Source organism: Vicugna pacos, chromosome 19, assembly GCF_048564905.1.
Source record: "Vicugna pacos chromosome 19, VicPac4, whole genome shotgun sequence".
Classification (NCBI taxonomy): Eukaryota; Metazoa; Chordata; class Mammalia; order Artiodactyla; family Camelidae; genus Vicugna; species Vicugna pacos.
The window spans coordinates 33,738,267-33,765,928 of NC_133005.1; the positions used below are offsets into that span (position 1 = coordinate 33,738,267).

The window sequence follows — 27,662 nt, forward strand, 5'->3', positions numbered from 1 at the left end:
ATTGACTCATTCATTCATTCAATCAGGCTACCCACATGGCCCCACTGACCCCACTCAGCAGGGGAAGGGGAGGGTCGGTTGCCTCACTACAGCTAGGCAGAGGTGAACATTGAGGCTCCACACTTGGCCTCCTTTACATTGAGGGAAGGGAGTGGTGCCTCACTATTGTTGGATGGGGATGGCAGCCTAGGCCTCCACTGACTTCGTGGAAATTGAGAAGCAGGGGTTCCCTGCGACTGCCAGGTAGTGATGACATCCAGGCTCCCTGTTCTGCCTCCTCTAACACCACCTAGAGGTGAGGGGGAGAGGTGCCTTGTTCTCAGGAGACAAAAAGTAAAGTCTGGGCTTCCCCTTCTGTTTCTGCTAGTGGAGGTTGGGAGTGAGGTTTTTCCTCTAGTATTTTGCTGGAGGGGGCATTTAACGTCACAAGATTTCTGTCTTGTTCGGGTGCCTCTCTCTCAATCTTTTGACAAGAGAGAACAGGCTTTTCAAGGGCGCAATTTTTGTCTGGGCCTGTTTGGCATTTCCAGGTTGCAGGCTTCCTCTGCACCCCAGCAAAAGAAAACCCAGGAACTCACTGCTGTATCATTTGAGCTCTGGGGTTCACAGTTGGTCTGCCTTTTGATGTTTGTTTTATACATAATGCCCAGCATTTTAAGCTGCACTTATTGGAAGGGATAGAGAGGAATGCACCTACTCTAACTTGTTCAGAACCAGAAATCCTTTTTTTTTTTTTTTTAATTTTATACTCTCTTTTCCCCTCTAAGTCCAAGTGGAGATCTTTCTGGACATATAATCCTTTTAAGAACTTGTGGGTCACTCTAATCTTGTCCAGGTCCACTCTGTTAGACCAAAGCCATGCCCACAACTCCTTTGAGATCAGCCCTTCTCTCCATGGGGCTTCTGCTGAAATGGGCAACAGCCTTAAGCTTTCGAGACGCCTTCCTGCTTCATTCAGAGGATCTGTGAGGCACACCTATCATTTCTTTATAGGTCTTTTATCTGACTGAAGACTACTCTGACGCACTGTCTTAAATCTTTCTGTGATGCAAACAAAAGATTTGATAGTCACACTCTCAGTTTCATCTTGGAACTGGTTTTTCTTTTTTTTTTTTTTTTCTGGCAATGCCCTGGATTTGAGCTTAGCTAGGAAACCAGTTTTTAACTTTACTATCATTTGCCATTTAAGGAGGCTTAGAATTTTCTCCCATGAAGTCCTGGCTCCTTCATATTTAACAGTCCTTCCTTTTAGTTCAGGGTTTCTCAACCTCAGCACTATTGACATTTTGGGCAGGATAATTCTTTGTTATTGGGGGAGGAGGTGGTGGTGAGAGGGGTTTGCCTTGCGCATTATAGGATGTTTTGCAGCATCTCTGGCCTCTACTGACGAGACGCCAGTAGCAATGTCTCCAGTTTTGATAACCAGGAATGTCTCCAGACCTTGCCAGATGTCCCCTCAGGAGGCGACATCACTCTCACTTGAGAAATGCCACTTTAGTTTCACTCCCTCCTCTTGCGTTTTACTGTCAGCAGCAAGAAGACACCAGGTGGCACCTTCCAACTTGATTGGGAAATATCCTTAGCCAGATCCCAGCTCATTAGGCACGTTTTCTGCTTTCCCCTTTACCGCAGGCAACAGGGCTGCTAACCTTTGTGCCACAACATAACAAAAATTCCTCTTCCCTAGTGTTTACTTCACTTTCCTATGTACATATACACAATCTTATCAAAGGCCTGAGGCTTCTGTTAACAGTTTTTCCAAGGCACTTTGGGCTTTCAGTACACTTTTCCCGAGTCTGTTGCCAGTCTAATGCCACTCCCACATTTTAGATACGAAATACCCAATACCAGAATCTCTGTGTTATCTAGTGCTGCATAGCAAATCATCCCCACACAGAGCAGTTTAAAACAAGAAGTATTTATTATCTCAAAAGTTTTGAGCATCAGGAATCCAAGACTGCTCTCAGCTGGATGGTTCGGCCTGAGTCTCTCCCAAGATCGCAACCAAACTGCTGGTCAGGGCTGCTGTCATCTCAAGGCTGTTTCCACGCTCGCGCATGGAGTTGCTGGCTGGCCTCTGTTCTTCACTGGCTGTTGGCTGGATTCTTCAGTTCCTTGCCACGTGGGCCTCTCCGTAGGGCTGTTGACAACATAGTAGCTTGCTTCCTCCAAAGTGAAGGTCCCAAGCAACAGAGAGCACACCACACCCAAGATGGAAGCTGTGTGTTTGTTTTTTTTTCAATACTAATTTTGGACGTGATGTACCATCATCTGCCATGTCCTTTGGCCACACAGATTCAGTGCTGAAGAAGACTAGACAAAGGTATGAATAAACAGAAGAGCAGGAACATTGGGAGCTTTTTCGGCGGCTGCTTGCTACATTTCAATTCTATTCAATCCAGGCGTTTTTCTGATTGCCTTTGGACCTCATCACTGACTCCTGGGTTACTTTGAAGTGTTGTCTTTTATTTCTGAGTATTGGGGTGTTTTCCAGCTCTTTTTCTGTTATTATTTCTATTTGAATTCTTTTACAGTCATTAAACATACTTTGTATGATTTAAATTCTTTTTGAATTTGTTGAGGTTTGGTTCAGTTTCTTGAGGGCCAGAAGATGATATATCCTAGTGAATGTTTTATATGCAGTTGAAAAGAGTGTTTATTCTGCTGGTAAAGTATTACAAATGTATCAGTCAGAAAAAGTTAGTTGATACTGTTCGGGGTTTCTGTATCTTTGCTTTTTGTTTCTGTCTACTTGTTTTATTGATTACTGAGAGAGACATGCTGAAGTCTCTAACTGTATGATAAATTTTTCGCCTTCTTATTTTAGGTCTATTGGTTTTTTTACCTCGTGTATTTTTGAAGCTCTGTTATTAGGTGTACATATACACATTCATGACTGTTAAGTCTTCTTTGTGAATTGAACAGCCTTTTATCATTATGTAGTATCTCTCTTCATCCTTGGTAATAGTCTTTCTTTTGAAGCCTACTTTTTCTGATATTAATATCACTACTACAATTTACTTTAATTAGTGTTTGCATGGTATACCTTATTCTAGCCTTTTACTTTTTAAAAAATATTTATTTATTTATTTATTTATTTATTTATTTGAAGTATAGTCAGTTGTATCAATGACAATGTTGTATCAATTTCTGGTGTATAGCATAATGTTTCAGTCATACATATATTCACTTTCATGTTCTTTTTCATTATAGGTTACTATAAAATATTGAATATAGTTCCCTGTGCTAATGCGGAAGAAACTTGTTGTTTATCTATTTTATATATAGTATTTAGTGTCTACAAATCTTGAACTCCCAATTAATCCCTTCCCACCCACTTCCCCCCGGTAACCGTAAGTTTGTGTTCTATGTGTGAGTCTGTTTCTGTCTTGTAAATAAGTTCATTTGTGTCTTCTTTTTTTAGATTCCATATATAAGTGATATCATATGGTATTTTTCTTTCTCTTTCTGTCTTACTTCACTTAGAATGGCAGTCTCCAGGTCCATCCATATTGCTGCAATTGGCATTATTTTATTCTTTTTTATGGCTGAGTAGTATTCCATTGTATAAATATATCACAACTTCTTTATCTAGTCATCTGTCAGTGAGCATCTAGGTTGTTTCCATGTCTTGGCTATTGTAAATAGTGCTGCTATGAACATTGGGGTGCATGTATCTTTTCAAATTAGGGTTCCCTCCAGATATATGCCCAGGAGTGGGATTGCTGGATCATATAAGTCAATTTTTAGTTTTTTGAGGAATTTCCGTACTGTTTTCCATAATGGCTGCACCAAACTACATCCCCACCAGCAGTATAGGAGGGTCCATCCTTTTACTTGTAACTCACTGTTCCTTTCAACTCCTTTGGCCATTCACTCGTGGGTCTTCTGCCTGGGTCTTTCTCTTATCTGACACCCTTCCAGCTTAGCCCCCTGAATTATTTCTAACTTGGATGCTCTTTCCCCCACCACCCTTTTATGTAGCAAATATCTGGCAGAGAGAAGGGACAGAGAGGCTCCTGACTTGTCACCATCTTGAGGACAGCTCAGAATAATCCATGGAGTCCTGTTCTCACGGAGAAACTTGAAAAGGGAGAGGAGACTTTGGGATCTGAGCTCCCATCCCCTGGCCTCTCTCCTCAGTGCTAGAACATGGGATTAAGTATCTGCTTTGCCCATTAATGATGAATAAGAATCAAACCAATCAAAACATTTCTTGGAAGATGAAAACTGCAACAGGATAAAAGGGAAACAGGCTGGGAGTAGTGGTTACAAGCGCAGTCTCTGGAAGCAGCCTATCTCATCTGGGTTTGAATTTCTGCTCCATCCCTTAGTGGCTGTATGGCCTTGGACAAGTCCCTTCACCTCTCTGTATCTCAGTTTCTGTATCTATAAAATGGAAATAACAATAGTCTTTATCTCACAGGATTGTTAAGAGCATTAAAAAAATTAACACATGCAAAGCACTTATAATAGTGACAAGCACATAATAAGCTCTGTAGAAGTATTAACTATTAGGGCGTATTTCCTATAATTTCAGAAATTTGTGGAAGAAAGCAGTTTCCTCCCTTTCTCAGAACCCATTACAAACAAAACAGCTAATGTTTATTGAGCATCTCCAGAATGCCAGTACTAAGCATTTTATATGAATTATCTCATAGGAGGTAGGAATTAATTATTCCTACCAAACAGGCAAAGAAACCAAGGATCAGCTGGCTAGGCACGGAGCTAGGTTTACAGCCCAAGAGGGTCTGACTCCCATGCCCATGCTCCTAACCACTGCATTTGTCACCTCCCACGAACTAGTTTCCTTGCTTGTAAAATAGTGGGAAAGCTGCTTGCTCTATTTATCTCACAGGATTGTTTTAAGATCTCAGTGACAATAGAAGAGGCAGAGCTTTAGGTATTTGTACACAGTGCAGGTCCCCTGACAGGGAAACCTGGATATGTCACGACTTTTCACACCTCCATCCCTCTGTACCTGCCCTTCCCCCTCTTCTCTGCTAGTTGAACTCATTTCTTTAAGACTCAGCTCAGATCTCAGCACCCAGATTTCATTCTAACAATGGAGAGATTTAAGCGGGGGGGGGGTGGCACATCAGACTTGCGTTTTGAAATGACTGATGTGGGGTTCCATGCTTAGCACTCTCGACTCCGAAATGACTAACTGCTGTGGGGAATGGAGCGTAGCAGGACCAGGGTACAGGAAAGCCACATAGAAGGTTCTGTAGGAGCAAAGGGAGAGACGGTGATGGAAACGGGGAGGAACGGTGGATTGGAAAGATATTTAGGGTGATGTATTTTAATGTGAGCAGCGGAGAACAGTGAGGTGCCAAAGATGACTCCTAGTTCCTGGCTTGCTCGAGGATGTTTAATGAATGATTGAGAGGCCCTACGGCAGAAGCGTCTCCGACAGATGCCCCCGACCCCAACTCCTTGGCTTCCGAAGCTACATACCGGCACAGGGTGGAAGGGAGGAGGAGGAGAACGGGCACAGGGTCTCGGTCCAGGAGACTCTTCTTTTGGGGCCAGGGGACGTTTCCTCTCACGGCCCACAGTTTCCGCCTTGCTCCTCCACCCCTGCCAGCCGGGATGCGCAGCTCCCCTCTTAGCACCCTGGAGGAGTTGGCTCCTCGCCAGCGTCCGGGGGCGCGGCGCAGCGGCCCACCCCTCCACCCGCAACCCGCCTGGTTCCGGCGCCCACCCCGCCCAGTGCGCTGGAAGGCTGGGCGGCGGCTCTGTCCGTCCCGAAGCCAGGAACCGGGGGCTGCTGGGTGAGTCCTAGGGTCGGGGGCCCCCAGCCGCAGTGCACCTGCCCCGATGGACGGCAGCGGGTCCCCAGCCTCTCTTCCCTGGCGTGCGCCTTCTCGAGAGGTGCGCGTCTAAGCGTGCCAAGCGTGGCCGAGGGTGCCAGGGAGTCAAAGTGCGGGTGCTTGTAGATTGCATCCGGGCTGCTCCGGAGTCGGGGAGTACCTGGGGTGCGGGGACCGAGAGCCTGCGTGTCCCCGCGGCGGGTCCGCGCGGGTCAGCAGGGCGCAGCAAGTGTAAGGGAGCGCGCGGAGCCCGGCGAAGCGCCGAGGGGCCGGGCGGGTCGCGGGGAGGAAGGATGCGCGCCGGGAACTTTTTGCCCGCCCTGGAAGTCCGAGCGATCGCGCCCGCAGGGACTCCCGGTGGCCGCCGGGCAACCGGAGAGGAGCGCGTGTGCCCGCTGCCGCCCCTCCCCCACTTCCGCCTCCCGCCTCTTCCTCGTCCCCGGCTCCCAGGGCCCGTTCGTCCCGAGGGAGACCCGGCGGCGCAGCCCCACCCCAGCCAGCGCGGCCCGCTCCCACGCCCCCGCCGCCGTCTCGCCGGAGCGGACAGACTGAGTCAGCCGGGGCGCCGGGCGCGGCAGGTAGGGGCTCGGCGGCGGCGGGCGCAGGTGCCGCGGGAGGGCGTGGGGACCGGAGCACGAGTGGGACCGCCGGGGGGGCGCCCTCCGCCTCCCTCCCTTCCCCTGCGGTCGCGGCGTGTCCCCTTTTAGGGAATTCTTTCGCTCTCGCTGACTCCAGTGCGGGTGGGGCAGAGACCGAGAGGGAGCTCTCCCTTCCACTGGCCCCGGCTGGCCGGGCCCCTGGCCGCCTCCTGCCCCCACATCTCTTCAGATCTCTTCACCCCTCTTCCCTGCACCTTAAGTTACATAAACAACTCCCTTCTCTCCCCTACACTCGGCTCCGCGGCTTCCCTGGGGGCAACCCCTTCAGTCGGGTGAGGTTGACGGGGTGAGGTGGGAGGAAAAGCGGTGTCCCGGAGCCCCTGGTCTCCTCCAACTCCCCAACCCTTTCTCGCCCTTCCCTGCCCCCTCTGCTAGAGCAAACAGCCTCAGGGGCCCTGGGTATTTTTAGCGTTGTGACCTGGGCGGCAGCACTAAAAGCCTTTCCCAGGAATTGGCGTCAGTGCCTCCCTCCTCCGCTGCCAGCCCCAGCCACATGGTTTCCCCACACTTCCTTGGCCCTGCCTGGCCCACTTGGGTGTAGGTCCCTTGCCGCCTGCCCCAGCACTGCTGGAGCTGGTCTGAGCGTCCCATACGCCGAATCCAGCGGAGGTGGGGAAGGCAGTCTGCGGAGGATGATGATCTGGTCCTCAAGCTAGATAGTCCCTTGCCTCCAGTGATGGGCTCAGGGAAGGGATTGAGCGAATCCGGAATCCATGATGTTCTGGAAAGCTCCCAGCACAGGGGGCTAGGAGGCCTGGTCTGGATTGCACCCTTCCAATTGCTCCTTACTGACTACTAGGGAGATAAGACAGTGAGATGTATCAGAGGAGAGGAGCTCAAATAAAGAGCTGTGGGAGGCAGAGAAGAGATATGTCCTCTAAATAGCCCAGGGACCAGAGTTTTCCATTTTATAGAGCACCTTCACAAACAGTGTCTTGTGTTGGAGGCAGGTAGGAGGATTACGCCATTTTCAGATGGGGAGATTAAGGCTAGAAAGATGACTTCCTTAGAGGCAGAGCCAAGTCTATGGCTTCAGAGCACGGTTAGGAGGGGATGGTGGTGATTGTGTGTGTGTGTGTGTGTGTGTGTGTGCAAAGAGTAGGGGAGAGGGTGCTTTAGCCTTTGTGTGGGTTTTGAAGGATGGGCAGGAACCAGAGTTGCAACGCTGGAGGAAGGAGACTTTCCTTTCTGAGATTTCTATCCTGTCCTCTCCCCCCCCCCCCACCGTTTGAGGGAAGGCTGGGTCCTCCCCATTTAAGCTGAACCAGTCCCTCCAACCCCTCTCAGAAGGGCATGATACTGAGACTTGGCCATTGGCTGCATTCCCTGAATACAGAGGAGCCTCTTTTGCTGTGCCTGGAACTGGCATCCCCTTTGTGGAGCTAGGGTCAGCCCTGCCTCTGTGTGAGACTTGAAGTTTGTGGTAAAGGACTTTGTTTCAGGGAAAGGAAGGAGGTAGTCAAGTCCAAAGCCTCCAGGCAGCAACCAGAGGCCCCACTGCTGGGATGCTGGCTGCACTGGAGCTCCACAAGCCCAGACCCCCCCAGTGTCCCCTCTTACCTTCATAGCTGTGCTTGCTCTTCCAGGAGCTGACATGGACCCAAATCCTCGGGCAGCCCTGGAGCGCCAGCAGCTCCGCCTTCGGGAGCGGCAGAAATTCTTTGAGGACATTTTACAACCTGAGACAGAGTTTGTCTTCCCCTTATCCCACCTGCATCTCGAGTCGCACAGACGTAAGTTCTAAATCCTGGGGAGAGGGACTCGGGTGGGGTAGGAAGGAAGTCCTGTAGGTCCTGAATCTTGGGAGGCCCCTCCCCTGTTGTTTTCTTGGCCCTCCAAACATCTACGTCCGGGCCTGACAGATATATCTGACCATCCTGTTGGCTGCAGCCTGACTCCCTGACTTGCCCCTTCTTGATCTGCAGCCCCTATAGGCAGTATCTCGTCCATGGAAGTGAATGTGGATACGCTCGAGCAAGTGGAACTTATTGACCTTGGGGATCAGGATGGAGCAGACGTGTTCTTGCCTTGTGAAGATCCTCCCCCAACCCCCCAGACGTCTGGTATGCCCCTCTGCTTCGGGCACTTGGGCCCCAGTGAGTGAGGGTTCTGCAGTGCGGCTGCAAGGCTGGACTGGGGAAGTGGACATGTCGGGGCTGGGAGCGCGCATTTCTACCAACAAAACAGCTGTCTATTCTGCTTTTAGGGAAGTTGACCTTGAGGGAAGCTGGGTTACAGATCCCTAATTCGAAACTCTCAGAATGCACAACCCCACTTAGCCTTTGTTAATTTTGCATGTGTGAAATTAAGGTAATTAATGAATATAATTGAATTAATGTAAAAAATACGATTTTTATACTAGACAGCTTAAGCAGTTTTAGTCATCTTGATATTAATGTTTATTTAGCACTTTGTTAGGTTTTAATACTGTGCTAAAGCATTTTACTTTACTGCTCTCTCAATCCCTACATGTCCTATTAGGACAGGGGATATTAATACCATTTTATAAAGAAGGACATTAGACTCAGAGAAGTTGTCACATAGCCAGAAAGGGGAAAAGTTGGCTCTGAACCATGGGTGTCCAACTCCAAAGCCTACGTGCTTAATTTATAAGATAGATATTCTCTTATTTAAAACTGCTACTATTTTTTGATGGCCTATTATGTGCTACACATTTTATAAGCATTCTCAGATTTCATCCTCGAAATCCTTCTGGAATATAGGTGTCCCTTTTTTACAGAGGAGGAGCAAAGTTCCTGAGAGGGCAAACGACTTGCCCAAAGATGCTCAATAGCAAGGAAGTGATGTAGGTAGAACTTGAACTCTTGACTGATTGACTTGACTCTAGAGCCCACATGTGGTGTAGTGAAGTGGGAGGAACTGGGAGTCAGGAGGCTGGCTGAGTGACTGGTCAAGTCCCTGCCCCTCTCTGGGCCTCAGTGTCTCCTGGCCAGATCATCTCTGTGGATCCTCTGAAGCCCTGTTTGTGGCTCTGACCAGCTCTTCTCTCCGGGCAGGGGTAGACGACCATCCGGAGGAGCTGAGCCTGCCAATGCCCACGCCAGACAGGACCACATCCCGCACTTCCTCCTCGTCTTCTGACTCCTCCATCAACCCACACAGCCCAAATCCCAGTGACGGTGGAGCAGACACGCCCTTGGCACAGTCTGACGAGGAGGATGGGGGTGATGGCGGCGCAGAGCCTGGAGCCTGCAGCTAGCAGTGGGCCCCCACCTACAGACTGACTGAGCTGGCTGTTCTCCACTTGAGACCCTAGATCCAGCCAGAGCCCTTCGGAGAAGACCAGATTCTACTTGCAGTAGGCACCTGAGGGAGGAAAGGATGGTGGGATGGTGTATCTTTCTAGGACTTAACCCGCTCCTGCTTTACTGCTAACTTTTTCCTGCTGCATCCCTCCCGCCAGTTTTTGGCTTCCTCCTGAGGTAGGGCTTGCCAGTGAGGAGATGGAAGATGAGATAGGACAAGAGGCCACTGCTTTTCTTAGCACTCCTCCCTCCCCCAAACTGTCCTGCAGTCTCCTGCTAGAGTCTCCTAAGCCAGTGTCTCTAAATGGACGTGAACTCCTTAACACTCCCAGTGAGATGGTACTCCAGCCATCCTGCTTCCTTACATCCTTTTTGGAACAGGGCATGGTATAAATAATAAATAGATAATAATATACCAACCATTCCACTTCATTTTTCACATTGTACAGATCTCACACCCACTGTATTTCTTTAGCTCCTACCCAATACCATATTCTCATCACTCATTTACTCCATTTATTCAAGAAATAATTATTGAACCCCTGTGCTGGACATTTGGAATACAGTTTTGAACAAGAGGCTGTATCCCTGCCTTCGTGGAGGAGAAAACCACGTAAATACCACAGCTCACAGTGTGATATGTAGTGTGGTGAGGAGTCGTTCTGTTACAAAACAGAGGCATCTTAACCTAGCTTGTACGGTCATTGAAGAGCTGATTTCTAAGCTGGGGTCCAAAGGATGAGCAGGAGTTACCCAGGTGGGATCTGTAATCCAGGCAGAAAGAGCAGCTTGGAGAGACTTTAAATGGAGAGAAATGTCCTGCAGAACTGAAAAACATTCAGCTTGGCTGAATTTTTGAATTTGAGCAGGAAATGAAGGGACAGGTAAGACTGACAAAGGTCAGGTCAGGACATGCTTTGAAGCCTGTATCAAGTTTCAGTTTGACTGCTAGCAAAGTATCAGTGACTTCAGATACAAATTTTATTTCCTCATATGAAAGAAGTCCAAAGTACAGGGCTATGTGGTCGCTCCACAGTCACTGGGCACCCAGGTCCTTTTGGCTCTTTTTGCTCAGCCACCTAAGGCGCATGGCTGGGTTCTCATTGATATCTCATGTCCAGTATGGTTGTTGAGGCCCCAGCCATCATGTGGTTGAAACTGGTGGAAAGCAGGAGAAGAAATTGGGGATGGGCCAAAAAGGCACCGCCAGCTGTCTATTCCCACTTTGAGAAGCATTTTTGGACGTTCTAACCAATAGTATCCACTTCCATCTTATTGGCCGGAACTTGGTAATGTGAGGAATGTTTCCCGGACATTTCATAGACATAGGGACACAGCATTATCTAGAAGAAAGGAGATTCTGGTCAAAAGCCACTTCCAAAGATGCTTTGGAGAGATAATAACCCTTTCGATTTCAGCTACCAATGCTTCTGACTTCTCTGCTTCCTGCCAAACCTCTCAGAAGCACCCTGGCTGCTGAGGAGGCTGGGACCATCCTTTAGTAGGGCGCACTGCTGTCTTGATAAAATCAGCTACATTACTAAGAAACAAGAGAATAGTAGTGATTGGGTAGATAACTAGCAGTTTCCATGTTAACAAATTTGAACTTTATTGGAAGTAATAAAGGATTACAAGTGGTTGAATTGCTTGTTATAAAGATAATTCTGGCTGCAGTGTAAAGATACTGGAAGAGGACAGGCACAGGACAGACGTGATAATCCATGCAAGAGATAATGGTGGCCCAGAAGACGGTGGGGATGGTTAGCCTAACTGGGCTGAGGCAGGAGATAAACGATTAAATGACATTCAGTAAATACGAAATGTCAGTGTTAAACATGTGTAAGACACTGAACTTGGCCTTGGCAATGTGGTAGTGTCAAAAACAAAAAAAGACAGTCCTGCTCTTTGGGAGTTTAGGGTCTACTGGGGGCCCAAATGTCAAATTGCAACTAGGACTAGTGCTAGGAAGGAGTTAATAGCTTATTCAGAGAGGTCACGAGGTGCTTCCCTGGAGGAAGTGACTTTTGAGCTGAGATCTGAAGGATGAGTAGGAGTAGACTCGGGGAGAATGGCTGGAAGGATTCCTTGTAGGGAGTACTGATTGGAGGGGACCAGAGTGGATGCCTGGAAACCAGGAGACAACTGCAGCCATCTAGATGAGAGGTAATGGAAGATGGTGGAGGTAGGGGTGTGTGTGTGTGTGTGTGTGTGTGTGTGTGTGTGTGTGTGCGTGTGGAAAAATGGAAGGGATAAAGAAATATTTAGGAGGCAAATTCCAAAATAGTGGATAGGTGGGTGTGAGAGAGGAAGAGGTCAAGGGTGCCACCATTGCTCCTGCCTTGTACAACAGGATGGTTTGGAAGGTTCTTCCCCTAGATGGAGGGTTTAAGGAGAGAACCAGGTTTGGGAAGAAGGTCATAAATTGGGTTTTGGATATGTTGAGTTTGAGATGTTTTTGAGACCAAGAGGACATTTTGAGTAGGTACTTGGACCCATGAGTGTGGGATGTAGATGAGAGGATTGGGCTGGAAAAATAAATAGATGAGTTATCAGTGTATAGGTGGCAAGTGTAGCCATGGGTGCGAGTGAGCTTGCCCAGGGAGAGTGTGGAATGAAGGGAGCGGGGGTTAAAGGACCTAGCCTTAAGGCACATCAAGTCATTTTTCACATCAGAAAAAATAAGTCATTCCACTTCCTTTCATACATCAAAACACCCATGGGATGAGTGCCCTTCAGCCTAAATCTCAAAGCTCTTTGTGCCATCCAGGCTGAGTGACAGGGCTGAGGTCTTCCCACTAGCCCCACTTTGCTTCCAGACCTGCAGGAGGCCACTGTAAGTGACAGTTCTTAAGGGCTTTTTCTAGCGCTACTGAGAAACTTGTGGGAGTTTTGTGCCCCTTTTTCCCTGAAAGCCTCTGTGTTGAAGTTGAGATCATCCACTAAGCTGGGCCAAAGCCCAGTCTCATGTGAAATTCGGTGGTTTTGCTGGGTTACCACTGGCTTTGCTGCGCACAGAAGACATGGTCTCTGTCCTCTTGTGCTTTCTCTCTTCCTTTGGAGGAGCAAGCTCAACTTCCTGTCTGACTGTGGCTGAGCCTTCTCCTGGGCTGCACCCCATCATATCCGCAGCTCTGCTCTGCAGGGCTTCTCAGCTCTTGGGATCACCCCACTCCCCTCCAAGGTCAATGATGGGAAGCTGGACTGGTGTGGTTGCCGTCAACATATCAATAACCCCAGGCACACAATTCTAAGATCTGTGGGCTGTGGGGCAAGAGCTTGCCTGGGGAGCAGGATCGACAGCCCTCTGGAGGGGGGAATTGTTCATGAGCCTACAGGGAGCCTTCAGTTCAGCTGCAATGAGCCCCAGCCCTGCCTGGGAAAGCCTAGGGTCTGCTGAGACCCCAGGACCACTTCCTGTTTGGACAATGACCTTTTCTTCTGCCAAACCACAGGGGCTTGGCTGGCCTTCCGAGCCAGCATCTCCAGCTGACTGTTTTTTTGAGGCCACACAGGGCTCCTGGAGATGGGGGGATGATTTGGAGCCAACTTTGAGGCAAGCAGCCCAGCTTTCAGTCTCCAGGCCACAGTGTGGCGTCTTCTGTCTGTTGCGTGGACTTGTCATAGACTCTGGAAAGGATGGAAGAAGACATCCTGTAGAATCCTGTGCTGTGGAGGAGATAGGAGGGACCACATCTCAGGGGAAGATTCCCTAGACAGCTCACACTCTAGCAGTCCCCAGGGTGCACAGAACTTGATACTGTGAACAGCACTGCAGTGTGGGGACAACATGGAGCTGTGCAATGATGTTGTCTTGTTTGTTTGCTCATTCAAACATTCTGAGAACCCACTATGTGCTAGCCTCCTTGCTAAGGCAACTGAAATACTAGGCTGGCCAAGAGTTCTCCCAGGAAGAGACATGGCCACAGATAATGGAAATATAATGTCGGCTGTAGCACACTAGAGAGGGAGAAGGCTCTAGTCCTGGCTCCATCACCCACTGTGATCTTAGGCAATTAGCTGAATCTCTGTACCTCAGTTTACTCATCTGTAAAATGGAGATAATAGTATCTACCTCATAGACTTGTTTGAGTAAATGTTATTACTCAGTAGATGTTATCAAGCACTTACTACATTCCAGATTCTACTGTACCTCATCTGTGATCCTTACAGCAACCCTGAGAGCAGGTTTATCCATTTTACAAAGCAGGAAAAGTGACACTCGGGTTGCTCATGCTCGTATGGATTAAAGGTTGGTGTGGGGATTTGAACCTGACATCTAAGCTCATGGCCTTCCTTCTATTCTGTGTCTGGAGAGGCAGGAACACTGGATGTAAGTAGAATCAGGGCATATTGAGATAAAGACACCTTTTTGACACTTCCTCTCTGGTTAGTTAGGGCATATCTTGGCAGACCTGCCAGACACCAAGTTTGGCTCTTCAGAGAAGTATTATGAGTTTTACCAAGAGACTGTGCAAAAAGTCCTTCATGAATGTGTTTCCCATTGGGCAGGTGGGAAAATCAAAACAGAAATTGTTTGGAACTCTTACAACTCAATAATAAAAAGGTAAGGAAGTACAAAAGAGGAGAGGTGGGAAAGATTTTAAGACACTTCACAAAAGAAAATATATGAATAGCTGATAAGCACATGAAAAGATGTTCAACATCACTAGGTACCAAGGAGCTGCAAATTAAAACCACGGTAAGATACTACTACATACACAGCCATGTGATGAAAACCAAAAAGCCTCCCAGATTAAAAACAAATGTTGTGGAGCAATGGGAGCGTGGGGCTCATACATAGTTGGTGCAAGAATGAAATGATACATTTTGGAGAAAGATCTAGCAGTTTCTTATAAAATTAAACTTAAACCTACTCTGACCACTCTTAAATACTTACCCAAAGGATATAATAAGCATATGCTTACAAAGTAACTTGTGTAACAGCCTAGCTCATGAGAACTAGAAGCTTGAAAGAGCTTGGGCGTATATGGACAGGAAAATGGATAAAGTATGGTATAGTCATCCAATGTAATACTACACAGAAATGAAAAGAAACAAATATGCAAGCAAATGAATGATTCTCAAAACATTCTTCCCAGGAAAGAAGTCTTGCACAAAATATACTTACCATATGATGCTTTCATTTATACGAAACTCTGGAACAGATTATTCTGTGAAGGAAAATCAGAACGGCGGTTGCCTCTGGAAGGCAGGGGGCACAAGGACTGGCAAGGGGCATTAGCCAACTTTCAGGGGTTTTACGAATCTTCTGTAGCCTGATAGGAGTTGCACAAGGTTATCCATTTGTTGGACTCAGTGAATGTGCGGAATGAACTTCGGAGTTGTGCATCTCATTGTACGTAAATTTTACACCGAAAGAAAAATGGAAACAAATACTGGACTCTAATGATATGCATGCTGAAATATATAAGGAGAAGTGTACTTATGCCTGAAATTTCTTTGAAATGCATCAAAACATTAGATGAATTGAGGGAGTTATAGACTGATATATGATAAATTAGAGTAAAATGTTAATGGTGGAATCTAGTGACGGGGAAACAGGTGTTCATTCTTTTAACATTCCTGTATGTTAGAAATTTTTCCATAATAAAAACGCCAGTTATTTGAGGGTTTTGCGGGAAAGCCCTGCACCAGAGGGGCTACGCGAGGCTTAGGACCGAGCGAACAGAGGACTAGAAGCGGAGGTAAGCAAGCCCCCGGCCGTGTGACCTCGCAAAAGGAACCTTTTTCAGTATGTTTCTTCATCTATCAGGGAGGCACAATGACATTGGCGGCGCTTGGTATTATTAAGCATTTTCCGTGGGGAAGGCGGGGATCTGCAATCCCGGCCCCTCCCACACCTGTGCCCACAGCCCCTCAAGGTCTCTCAGCGCCTCTTTAGATCCATCAGCCCTGAACTGAAGGGCCTACCCAGGCCGTCCCTCTGGTAGACACACCCCGGCTTCCGGGACGGTACCGGAAGTCACTGCTATGCGCTCTTCCTATTGGAGGGTGGCCCCTCGAGGGGGCGGGATCGCTGGGAGGCGGAAGCAGCCGCAGGCATGGCGGCGGTGGTGCCGCTTTTTCTGCTGGTATTGCTGCTTCTGGGGCCGAGCGGCTGGGGCCATGCAGAGCCCCCACGCGACAGCCTGCGGGAGGAGTTGGTCATCACCCCTCTGCCTTCTGGGGACGTAGCTGCCACATTCCAGTTCCGCACTCGCTGGGATTCGGAGCTGCCACGGGAAGAAGGTGAGAAGAGGGGACTGACCGGAGAAAGGTATCTGTGGTACCTGCTGGCAGTGGGGTGGAGGCAACCAAGCCTTGGCAAGCGGGAACTTCTCCCTGGATGAGGTTCTGGTCCCTGGGCTTGGGGCCCGACAAAGATGGTTCTTACGGAAGAATGGGATAGTTATTGGAGAATCCCATTGTGTCCATGGAGAAATCGAGGTCCGAAGAGGAGCAGTGACTCCTCCTTAGTTATACTCCAGTGCTCTTTTCCGCAGCTCCAGGCTGCCACTCCAAACCTTTATTTAGAACCCTCTGTCAGCAACACTGATGATTGTGCTGTTGTTGACGGTTACCATTTATCCTGTGTGCTGGGCACAGTGCTAAGTTCTGTGAGCGATTACAAGGAAGAAATTGGAGGTGTACAGAGTTAAAGGTACCTCTCCAAGATCACATGGCTAGTTAGTGACCCATTCTGGGCTGGAATTTAGATTCCTCTGACCCCAGAGCTGGGGTGTATTTTTTTTTTTTTGGATTTGGGGGTGGCTGAGAACCCTCCCCCCAGGATCATCGTTCACTTGCTCCCCCTTCTCCAGTGTCTCATTATAGGCTCTTCCCCAAAGCCCTGGGACAGCTGATCTCCAAGTATTCTCTACGTGAGCTGCACCTGTCGCTCACCCAAGGCTTCTGGAGGACTCGATACTGGGGGACACCCTTCCTGCAGGCCCCCTCAGGTGCAGAGCTCTGGGTCTGGTTCCAAGACACCGTCACTGAGTGAGTGCCCACCTTGAGGCCTGTGGCAGGCCACAGCGGGAATGAGGTAGGGGCAGGTGTTGCCATCCTGCCACTACCCTTGAGGACAGCAATTCCAAGGGGAGTAAACCTGGCCTTGGAAGTAAGAAATGTTACGACTTAGTGGCATTCTTTACTTTTCTGAATACATTTCCTTCCCCTAATACTTTCAGGCCTGAGGGAGCATATTTGTCCAACTACAGAGGCAAATATTTGAAGTTTACTTGAATGTAAGGTGATAGAAATTGGATAAACTTGGAAAGGACATTCATTCACATAATAATAATAATAAAAATGCCACGAGGGCCAAACAAAATACATGTGGGCTAGAATTGGCCTACAAGATGCCAGATCTCTGTATTAGAGGAATTGCTTTTATTTGGGAAAGGGTGGGTCTAGGCAGTTGAACTACAACAGCCTCTGCATCCCACTATGAGATATCTGAAGCACGTGGGTGATAAAAAAGATTTTAGAGTAATAGTAGGGAGTGGTGGGGCCTGTGGCAGTCTGGAGATCTTGAGAGGACACCTGCCACTCAGCCCCTGTGGATTGTTGCCACGTGGGAATAGAGGTCTGCTGTCACCAGATACTCTCATTTTTCGAGAGTTACCAGAAATCTGGATTTTAATGTGAAAGTTGCAAATTTAAATCACAGCAAGTCGTGAAGAAATTCAGGAAATGCTATGTGGGTTAATGTTGTGCCCATCAAATGAAACATGACTATGGTTTGGGTAGAACTTTTGGATTTCCAGTTTGTAGCCTTTATTTGAGGCTTAGGGATTGGAGTAATTGGAAAACTCAGGACAGATTACTGAAAAACTCCAAGACAGCTCTAAGGCAATTTCAATAAGGAGCAAGCCCCTAGACTTTCTCTCTTGCCTGAACTCCAATTTCCTTGCCTCTTATCCCAAATCCTCTGCTGTCGCTGTCTCCCCTCATAACTGCCGATAATACGGAGCTGATGTTGAGATTTCTAGTTTTATTCTGTTATTCGTATAAAGAGCACATCTCTCTAAGAAAAAATGTCTAATTTAATTTGATGTTTTGTGGGGCCCTAGAATGGTTGTTTTTCCTTGTTCAGTGAGTCTTTGTATATGTAAGACTTCCCACCCTGGAGATAGATCCAGGACTCACCCAGGGTATTCAGCGGGAAGCATGTAGTTTTGCCCAGCTGAGCACACCTCGGGGTGGATCAGTGAGCTGATCTCGGCCTCTGAGGTGTGGGGCACTTTACATAGTGCTGTGGGATGTTCATAGGTGACCCAGACTAGCTGCCTGTCTTCAGGTTGCTCACAGCCTAGGTGGGGAGAAAAGATGCTTAGGATGAGATGCTGCTGCTACGCAGCCATTCCTAGGGGGGCTGAGTGAGAGGCCTGGGTGGTCAGAATGTCAGCAGCCCAGGGAGGAGGCTGTGGTTGAGGAGGGCAGGAAGGCTTCCTGGTGGAGGGAGCCTCCTTGAAGAGGGCAGAGAGGAGTGAGGAGGCATTCCCAGGCAGGAGGAAGAACCACCTAAGGCAAGAGCTGTGGGAATGCAGGGAGGTCCAGCGGAGAGTGAGGAAGGGGCTGATGGGGGAGACCCAGGAAGCAGGCTGAGCAGGGACAGTCCCAGCTCCAGCAGTAGCCAGCCTGATGGTTTGGCAGCCCGCTGCAGCCTTTAAGGGAGGGAGCAGAGGTGGCCCCAGGACAGTGAGCGGGTTTGTGTCTCCATCTAGTGTGGATAAGTCTTGGAAGGAGCTCAGTAACGTCCTCTCAGGGATCTTCTGCGCCTCTCTCAACTTCATCGACTCCACCAACACGGTCACGCCCACCGCCTCCTTCAAACCCCTGGGGCTGGCCAATGGTGAGACAGCCCTGCGGCCCTTTCTTTCTTCCTGTCACCTCTGACCCAGACCTTTGCCTCCTTTCCCCTCTACTTCATCCTTCCTCAGCGGGGCCAGATCACAGATCCCATGGGTGTGTGGGCCCCAGAGGAAGGCTTCCTGAGACCCTGCTGTCTCTGCATTGCCTTCTCCCAAAGGGAGGAGGATGTCCCACCTGCAGCTGGGACTGTTAAGGTGGTGGTGCTAGAGAGCGTGGGTCCCAAGGAGTGGGGTCCCAAGGCGCCCCCAGACAGGCTTCTGTCTCCCTCAGGCACGGATCACTACTTCCTGCGCTACGCCGTGCTGCCGCGGGAGGTTGTCTGCACTGAGAACCTCACCCCATGGAAGAAGCTCTTGCCCTGCAGTTCCAAGGTGAGGCCAGAGGGGCCTGAACGTGAGTGGGAGCCCCTAAGTGTGGATGGAGTTGACCGATGCCTCCTCACTGCCTGACAGCCAGGGTGTGTTTGCCCATAACCTCTGCCTCCTGCCTGGGTGCCCCACTGTGCAGGGCTCTGACCTTTCCTCTCTCCCCACCCCCTCTAGGCAGGCCTCTCTGTGCTGCTGAAGGCTGATCGCCTGTTCCACACAAGCTACCACTCCCAGGCTGTGCACATCCGCCCTGTGTGCAGAGTAAGTCATGGAGATCGGGGCTGGGGACCCTCCCTCTGAGAGAAGGTGCAGGCAAGACACGTAGCCCAGTGTCTGTCGAGGGCCAAGCCGGTGGTTGGTGCGAGATGCAATGATGATTATTCAGCGCGTTGGCCACACACCAGGGAAACTGAGTGATTGCCTGGCAAGCGTTCACTTAAGTCCCTGTCCTGGGGCATAGTGGTTAAGAGCCATAGCAGTGCGCATGTAGCTGTTGATTCAGCCACGCACCAGCTGGCGTGACCCTGAGTGAGTCATTGTATTTCCCTGAGCCAGGTTTTCTCATCTGTCAAATGAGAATAATAGTAGCATCTGGTTGTTGGCGGTGGTTCATCCCACTGATGCACAGAAAGGTGCTGGCACAGGGTTAAGTGCTCAGTAGTGGTGGATGGGAGGTACGTAATAGACAAGGGATTGAGTCCCGGTAGTAGTCCCTGGGACCGTGCGGTTGGGGGAGTGGGAAATCCTCACTGCTGCCCTCTGGCCCCTGTGGTAGAATGCACGCTGTACCAGCATCTCCTGGGAGCTGAGGCAGACCCTTTCCGTTGTATTTGACGCCTTCGTCACCGGCCAGGGGAAGAAAGGTGAGCTACCTTGGCAACTCAGCTCCACCCACCTGTCGCTATCCCTGCCCTTCCTATGCGGAGAGGGCCTAGTCCCGCCCCCCACCTCCACCCCCACCCCACTCAACCCCCACTCTGCTCCTCAGACTGGTCCCTCTTCAGGATGTTCTCGCGAACCCTCACTGAGCCCTGCCCCCTGGCTTCAGAGAGCCGAGTCTACGTGGACATCACCAGCTACAACCAGGTACTAAGGTTTCCAGCCACAAACATCAGCGCCTCTCTCCCCACCCCATCCTGCCCTCCTGCTCACTTCTCAGCCCTACCGATGTGTCCCCAGGACAATGAGACCTTGGAAGTGAACCCGCCGCCCCTTACCACATACCAGGATGTCATCCTGGGCACCCGGAAGACCTATGCTGTCTATGACTTGTTGGACACGGCCGTGATCAACAACTCGCGTAGCCTCAACCTTCAGCTTAAGTGGAAGAGACCCCCGGAGAATGGTGAGTGGGGGATGGGCCGCCAGACCACCGCTCACAGCCCTGACTCTTCCCCATGAGACAACAAGTGTGTGTTTAGACCCAGATTCCTGGAGTCAGATGGCCTGGTTCTCACCCCACCTCTTCTAAGCTCTGTGACCTTGGGCAGGTTCCTGACCTTCCTGCCTCATCTTGAAAATGGGAGCAGTAATACCCAGCAGATTGGATGCGATAATTGATGTAAAATATGGAGGTCATTCAAGCATTCATTCATTCAATCAACAAATATTTCTTTTTGAAAACAGGAATACCCTGCTTTTGAAGAAATATAACATCTAGTAGTTGAAGCATGCATTGAGCAATCAATTAATTGTGATTGTGTTCAGTGTTACCAAGGACAGTTTTGGAATATCATGAGCGTACTTGGTTTGGGTTGAAGGGGTGCAGAACGTGGCACATCTAACTACTTAGTAAATAATAGTAATTCTGTTGTCATCGCTGTGGGTAGGGGAAGGCAGGGATGATTCCAGAATGCAAGTTTCCTAGTTCTGCTGGTAGAGCATTTCCCCTCCCCTCCCCTCCCTGGCTTTGAGACTCTGAAGCTGGCCCAGGGAGTGGTGGTGGGGAGTGACCCACCCTTTTTTTTTTAAGGAGTGGTTAGCCGTTGACTTTTCTCCACACAGAGGCCCCACCCGTGCCCTTCCTGTACGCCCAGCGGTATGTGAGCGGCTATGGGCTGCAGAGCGGGGAGCTGAGCACGCTGCTGTACAACACCCACCCGTACCGGGCCTTCCCCGTGCTGCTGCTGGACACCGTGCCCTGGTACCTGCGTCTGTACGTGCACACCCTCTCCATCACCTCCAAGGGCAAGGAGAACAAACCGAGTGAGTCCCCCGACCAGCCCCCAACCCCCACTCCCTCTCCCTCCAGGTCCCCCCAAACCCTCATTTCTCAGGATAATTCCAGAAGTACCTTGGAAATCTACACAGCCATCAAGAGTTAGGAATGGTTTGACAGCTGGAAAGGATGGCCTCACCAATGCCAGATCTGCAAAGTGTTTATAAAGCAAAAATAAGTAAAGCACATAGGATGAGTGATTCTTTTTTTTTTCTTTCTTCAATTAAACTTTTTAAAAAAATTTTATTATTTGTATTGAAGTATAGCTGATTTACAATGTTATGTTAGTTTCAAGTGTACAGTAAAGTGATTCAGTTATACATACATAATTCCTTTTCAGTTCTTTTCCATTATAGGTTATTACACAGTATTGACTATAATTCCCTGTGCTATACAGTAGGTCCTTGCTGTTTACTTTATATGTAGTTGTGTGCATCTGTTAATCCCAAACTCCTAATTTAACCCCCCAACCCTCCCCGCCATGATTCTTAACAGGACTTGATGAGGGCAGGTGTTTCCTTATCTTTTCCACTTATTTTCTCCTTCTTCCTGGTGCCCTGGGCACATTTTTTTTTGTTTTTGACTCTTTCAGGTGGAGAAGGGGTTAACAAGAAAAGCAGAGTGTTGGAAATGAAACAGATAACAAAGTAAATGGTTTTGCTTCCTTGGGAGAGGTAAAAGGGTGTGTAGTTTAAAAAAAATTTTTTTTATTTGTTTTTATCTCCTGCTATTTTTCTAAGGAGGAGTTAGTATTTACTGAGTGCTTTCTGTGAGATGCCAGGCATAGCATTAAAGCGCTTGTTTTCTTTTGGATTGGAGGAAGACTTAGTAACACAGAAGCAAACTTCTTAGGAATTTTCCCTAAGAAGAGGGGATAGCACACCCCAAACAGACAGACCGAAAATCACCTGTCAACCCCTCTGTTGTTTCCCATATTTTCTAGCCTGTGGTTAATAGTTTCACTTATTTTCAGCATCACTGTCTGTACCACCTTCAGAATCTCTACTTCGAACATCCTACCTGTGTATTTTGTAGGTTTTTCTGTCTTGTGTTTGTACCTTTTGCTCTGGAAAATTTCAAGCACATACTCAAATGGGATGGTGCCGTGAACTGCCATGTTCCCATCACCTGGCCTCAGCAGTCTCCAGCTTCATATCCTTTTTTTGTTTGTTTGCTGTTGTTGCTGTTGATTTTTTTCTTCCCGTTTTACTGAGATGTCATTGACAGAGCACATTGTAAGTTTAAGATATTCAGCATAATGATTTGACTTATGTGCATTGTGGATTGATGACCATGGTAAGTTTAGAGAACATCCAACATCTCATATGGATACAAAATTAAAGACATAGAAAAAAAAGTGTTTTTCCTTGTGATGAGAACCCTCAGAATTTACTGTCTTAACTTCCGTGTGTCACGTACAGCAGTGTTAATTATATCTCTCATGTTGTACATTACACCCCTACTACTTGCTTGCCTTCTAACTGGAAGTTTGTACCTTTTGACTGCCTTCATCCAGTTTCTCCTCCCCCCACTCCTAGGAACCACAAATCTGATTTCTTTTTCTATGAGTTTAAGTATAATTGACCTATAACACTATGTGAGTTCCCGGTACACAGCATCGTGATTCAGTATTTCTGTGCCTTTCAAAATGATCATCATGATAGGTCTAGTTACCACCTGTCATTATACAAATATAATACATAATTATTGGCTGTATTCCCTACACTGTACCTTTCATACCTGTGACTCATTTATTTTGCAGCTAAAATTTTGTACTTCTTAATCTCCCTCACCTATTTCTCTCCCCCCCCCCCTTCCTCTCTGGCAACCACCTGTTTGTTCTCTGTATCTATGACTGTTTCTGTTTGGTTATGTTTGTTCATTTGTTTTACTTTATAGAGTCCTCATATAAGTGGTATCATACAGTATTTGTCTCTCTCTCTCTCTGACTTACCTCAGTTAGCATAATAGCTTCTAGGTCCATCCACGTTGTTGTGAATGTCCTTAAGATTTCCTTCTTTTTTTTATGGCTGAGTAGTATATACCACGTCTTTTTTATCCTTTCATCTGTTAGTCGGCACGTAGGTTGTTTCCATATCTTGGCTATTGCAAACAATGCTGCAGTGAACATTGGGGTGCATGTGTCTGTTGGAATTCATGTTTTTGTTTTATTTGGGAGTGAAATTGCTGTGTATAATGGTTCTATTTTTAATTTTTTGAGAAATCTCTGTGCTGTTTTCCATAGTGGCTGTACCAATTTACATTCCCAACACAGTGCACAGGGGCTCCCTTTTCTTTACATCCTCACCAGCACTTGTTATTTGTTGTCTTTTTGATGACCGCCATTCTGACAGGTGTGAGGTGGTATCTCGTGATTTTGATTTGCAGTTCCCTGATGATTAGTGATATTGAGCATTTTTTTCATATGTCTGTTGGCCATCTGTATGTGATCTTTGGAAAAATGTCTATTCAGGTCCTCTGCCCATTTTTTAATCTTTTTTTTTTTATGATAAGTTGTATGAGTTCTTTGTGTATTTTGTACATTAACCCTTTATTGGATATAGTGTTTGCACATATCTTCCCCCAATTAATAGGCTGCCCTTTCATTTTATTGATAGTTTCCTTCACTGTGCAAAAGCTTTTTAGTTTGATGTAACCCCATTTGTTTAGTTTAGCTTTTGTTTTCCTTGCTGGAGGAGGCATATTCAAAAAAATATTGCTAAGTCACAGAGCATTCTGCCAATGCTTTCTTCCAGAAGCAGTATTATTTTAGGTTCTACATTTAAGTCTTTAATCCATTTTAAGTTTATTTTTGTACATGGTTATATTTTGTATATGGTGAGAAAGTAGTCCAATTTGATTCCTTTGCATGTAACTGTCCAATTTTCTCAACACCATTTATTGAAGAGGCTGTGTTTCCCCCATTGTATATTCTTGCCTCCTTTGCCATAGATTAATTGCCCATTTAAGTGTGGGTTCATTTCTGGGCTCTCTGTTCTGTTCCACAGTTTCCTATCATTTTTGTTTCATCTCTCCCTTTATTGATTTTTTTGGCTTGGTTGTTTTTTTCTGCTAGGGTACCTTAAAACAAATCGTAGACATTGTATCAAATCACATTTAACTACTTCAGTGTGCATCTCTAAGAGGCTTTAAAAATATATAACCTGTCATATCACTCCTGTTTCCGTAAGTGGTCTCGAAAATAACTTTATAATTGGTTTGTTTGAATTGGATCAAAATTAGGTCCTCAGGTTACATGCTTGTTGATATACTCTTAAGTTTTTCTTTTAAAGTAATAGACTTTATTTTTTTAGAGCAGTTTTAGATTTACAGAAAAGTTGAGCAGAAGGTACAGAGAGTTCCCGTATACAGTCCCCCACGCCCACTACCCCTGTTGTGTCTAGATGGGGGTGATACTTTCAAGTCTCTTTTAATCTGCAAAACAGTTCCCAGTCTTTTTTTTTTTTTAATTTATTTGTTGGCAAAACTGGGTCATTTGTTGTATAGGATGTTCTACATTCTGGATTTGCCCACGTTTAACGTGTTCCTTCGTTCTTAGTGTATTCTTGAGCATTGGATTTGGAAACTTGATTAGATTCAGATCTTATATTTTTGACAAGAAAACTTCCCAGGTGTTTCTGTGGACTTCCTGTTGCATCACGTGAGGCACCTGATATCCCCAGTTTTCATGTTGTGTAGATGGATTAGATCGAACCTGTCCTGGGACAGCTGTCCTGGAAACATCTTTTCTCTTTTCTGAGATCCTCCTCCCTCTCGGGAGTCTGCCTGGCTTCTGTGCTCCAGAGCCCTCCTTCTAGGCATCCTGATCCAGATCCCAAGGCCTCGCTAGGTAGGGACGAGAGGTACAGTTGATCTGACCCCAGGAAAGAGCTGTGGGTGACCATTGCCTGTCTCCAGGTTATATCCACTACCAGCCTGCCCAGGACCGGCTGCAGCCCCACCTCCTGGAGATGCTGATTCAGCTGCCAGCCAACTCGGTCACCAAGGTCTCCATCCAGTTTGAGCGGGCGCTGCTTAAGTGGACCGAGTACACCCCGGACCCCAACCATGGCTTCTATGTCAGGTGGGCACCCCATTTCCTGACCCATCCTCTCTGCCGCTTCCCTGCCTCACTGGAGGAGCTGGGAGGGACATGGCTCATGGAGCATCTGTCTGCTTCTCTGCAGCCCGTCTGTCCTTAGCGCCCTTGTGCCCAGTGTGGTGGCAGCCAAACCCATGGACTGGGAAGAGAGCCCTCTGTTCAACACCCTGTAAGTGTGACTTCAGCTGCCGGCTTTTGGAGACACTAACCCAGGCGGTCAGGTTCCTGCAGGATGGGTTGGGGCTAGATGTTGCCTCTTCCAAACTAATGTGTAGATTTAACTCAATCCTAATTAAAATCCTGGTGGTCTAGAGTATTTGCACAGTCATCATGAAATGATTCTGAAGTGCTTCTGGGAGAATCAGTAGGTGAGAGGAATAGTACTGTAGCCCACATATACTCACTGATTCTCTTAAGTATTTAACTGAGCACTTGTCGGGGGCCGCATACTTGAGAGCACCAAGTGTACAACCATGAACAAAACACACTTGCCCCGCCCTGCTCCTGCTCACAGCCTAGAGAGGAGATGCTGTGCTAGAGGGTTCGGCGGGGGGGTGCTGGGGAGTAATCTAGGTGAGGGGAGGTAATCCAGGAAGACTTCCTTGAGGAGATGGCCTTTAGGCTGAGACTAGAAGGCTAAAGAAGAGGCATCTAAGCGAAAGCAGAGTCCCTTTCCTCTCCCTCAGAGCAGTGTAGCTCTCCTTTGATCAGATTTATGTACTGTGGTTTAAAAGGCTTTGAGGCTAAGAAAGCTTTGAAAACCCCCACCGTTGTAATTGGCCCAGCGCAGCTGGAGAGAGGGGCTGGGGCTGAGATGGGGAGGAGCAGCCGGTCCTGCCTCACCGCCCCATCCTGACCCCCAGGTTCCCAGTCTCCGACAGCTCCAGCCATTTCGTGCGGCTCTACACAGAGCCGCTGCTGGTGAGCCTGCCGACGCCGGACTTCAGCATGCCGTACAACGTGATCTGCCTGACGTGCACGGTGGTGGCCGTGTGCTACGGCTCCTTCTACAATCTCCTCACGCGGACCTTCCACATCGAGGAGCCCAGCACGGGCGGCCTGGCCAAGAGGCTAGCTAACCTCATCCGGCGGGCTCGCGGCGTCCCCCCGCTCTGAGGCTCACCCCGCCCACAGCTGGGCGGCTGTTTCTCCCTGGAGAGGGGCAGTGATGGTGACCCTGAAGGCTCTTGCTGCCCCTTGCTCTCCCCAGAGGTGGCTTTTGAACCAAACTGCCCCCTGGATGAGACTAGGGCCTAGAGTAGCTGGCAGCCAGATGTGGCGTTTGAATGGAAATTAATTTAAATTGAAAATGCATTTCCTCCGCTGTACTAGCCCCATTTCAAGTGTTCAGTAACCGAAAGTAATTAGTGGCTTCTGTACTGGGCAGCGCGGAGAAATGTTTCCACTGTTGCGGAAGCTTCTGTGGGACAGCCCTGGCCTGGCTAGCAGGGTGTGCTGAAGACTTTGTCGCTGGCTGGTAGATGGAGTTTACGGGTTGTGGAATTAAAACGTGTCTGCCCCGTTGGTTCTTGGCCTCCTGTCCTTGAGGCCTATGGAGAGCTGGGGACTCGGGCTTGCTTGCTCGGTGCCTGAACAGGACCTCCTAACCCATCCACCCCACTCCTGCAAAAGAACCCCAACCAACCAACCAAATAAAACCTCCCTACATCCTCCCACTCCTGCCAGAAATTCCTTCTCATCTGCTTCCCTCCTCCCCCGCCATCCTCATCTGACTGTGCTTCTCAGAACTCACTGGGCTTGGCCGGGAGTGTTTATGTCAGCATCTCCATGACAGTGAATCATCCTGTGTCTTTTAGGAGCCCTGAGAACCAGTCCCCTAGCACCAAGGGTGGGGCTGGAGAGACAGAAGAGTTCCCGGTGATGGTTGTCTAACCAGGCTGTGCATTGGAATCATTTGGGGCTCTTGTGAAATAGTGTAGATTCCTGGAGTCCAGACCCTGTGAGTTCAGTTGGTCTGGGTGTTGCCTAGTCTTGCGTTTTTATCTGTCTCCTCGGGAGCTTGTGTGGTGGGTGGTCCAGGACCACCCACAGGCGTTGCCGGCTTTGGATGGGAGCCTGCCCCTGGGGCCCCTCTCCTGGTTATATGACCCCGGATTCCTGTAAAACAAGTCCTGAGGCAGATGTCTCCCCCACGTCATCTCTGTTGGCCTCTGACACATGTGGCATCAACTGTATGTTACTTGTGGTCCGTCCCTCCCTCCCTCCCTCCCCCAGTTCTCCCATCATAGTGGTTCGGTGGACTGTCCATCAAACAGAATGCCCTGTTCCACCAACCACACACCTGACTGCCAGGTTCACTCGGACTTATAAAACCAGAAGAGATGTTTTTTCCTCTAGG

General features: G+C 48.3%; 2 protein-coding genes and 1 long non-coding RNA gene across 6 annotated transcripts; 2 read left to right on the forward strand and 1 right to left on the reverse strand.

Annotated features, from left to right (window-relative positions):
* Positions 1-3,412: 3,412 nt before the first annotated feature.
* LOC140687440 (uncharacterized) lies at positions 3,413-5,592 on the reverse strand. Its single transcript, XR_012061766.1, has 2 exons — positions 5,458-5,592; positions 3,413-4,389 (listed from the first exon to the last, which is right to left on the reverse strand). It is a non-coding gene; the product is annotated as an uncharacterized lncRNA (long non-coding RNA).
* DBNDD2 (dysbindin domain containing 2) lies at positions 5,341-10,157 on the forward strand. 4 transcript variants are annotated; one of them, XM_072944292.1, is made up of 5 exons: positions 5,497-5,774; positions 6,264-6,391; positions 8,059-8,205; positions 8,398-8,568; positions 9,490-10,157. In XM_072944292.1, exons 1-5 carry the CDS (start codon positions 5,593-5,595, stop codon positions 9,690-9,692), a joined length of 831 nt encoding a protein of 276 aa, XP_072800393.1. In that variant the 5' UTR covers positions 5,497-5,592; the 3' UTR covers positions 9,693-10,157. The 4 variants fall into 4 exon arrangements, with proteins under 4 accessions (XP_072800391.1, XP_072800393.1, XP_031543637.2 ...); XM_031687777.2 differs by having other exon boundaries at positions 5,537-5,774; positions 8,398-8,535; XM_072944290.1 differs by lacking the exon at positions 6,264-6,391 and having other exon boundaries at positions 5,341-5,774.
* A 5,595-nt stretch (positions 10,158-15,752) lies between these two features.
* PIGT (phosphatidylinositol glycan anchor biosynthesis class T) lies at positions 15,753-26,979 on the forward strand. The gene is made up of 12 exons (XM_006202495.4): positions 15,753-15,987; positions 16,560-16,737; positions 18,468-18,595; positions 18,886-18,986; positions 19,158-19,244; positions 19,759-19,846; positions 19,972-20,069; positions 20,163-20,328; positions 20,988-21,188; positions 25,120-25,285; positions 25,389-25,472; positions 26,167-26,979. Exons 1-12 carry the CDS (start codon positions 15,801-15,803, stop codon positions 26,417-26,419), a joined length of 1,737 nt encoding a protein of 578 aa, XP_006202557.1. The 5' UTR covers positions 15,753-15,800; the 3' UTR covers positions 26,420-26,979.
* The last annotated feature ends 683 nt before the right edge of the window (positions 26,980-27,662 follow it).

Excerpts from the sequence above, each read along its gene's own strand:
- DBNDD2 (XM_072944290.1), top strand. The coding sequence starts at position 5,417 with ATGCCCCCGACCCCAACTCCTTGGCTTCCGAAGCTACATACCGGCACA. Across the intron at positions 8,206-8,397 it reads GCATCTCGAGTCGCACAGAC|CCCCTATAGGCAGTATCTCG; the intron begins GTAAGTTCTAAA and ends CTTGATCTGCAG. Across the intron at positions 8,569-9,489 it reads CTTCGGGCACTTGGGCCCCA|GGGTAGACGACCATCCGGAG; the intron begins GTGAGTGAGGGT and ends CTCTCCGGGCAG.
- PIGT (XM_006202495.4), top strand. The coding sequence starts at position 15,801 with ATGGCGGCGGTGGTGCCGCTTTTTCTGCTGGTATTGCTGCTTCTGGGG. Across the intron at positions 15,988-16,559 it reads GGAGCTGCCACGGGAAGAAG|TGTCTCATTATAGGCTCTTC; the intron begins GTGAGAAGAGGG and ends CCCCTTCTCCAG. Across the intron at positions 21,189-25,119 it reads GGGCAAGGAGAACAAACCGA|GTTATATCCACTACCAGCCT; the intron begins GTGAGTCCCCCG and ends GCCTGTCTCCAG.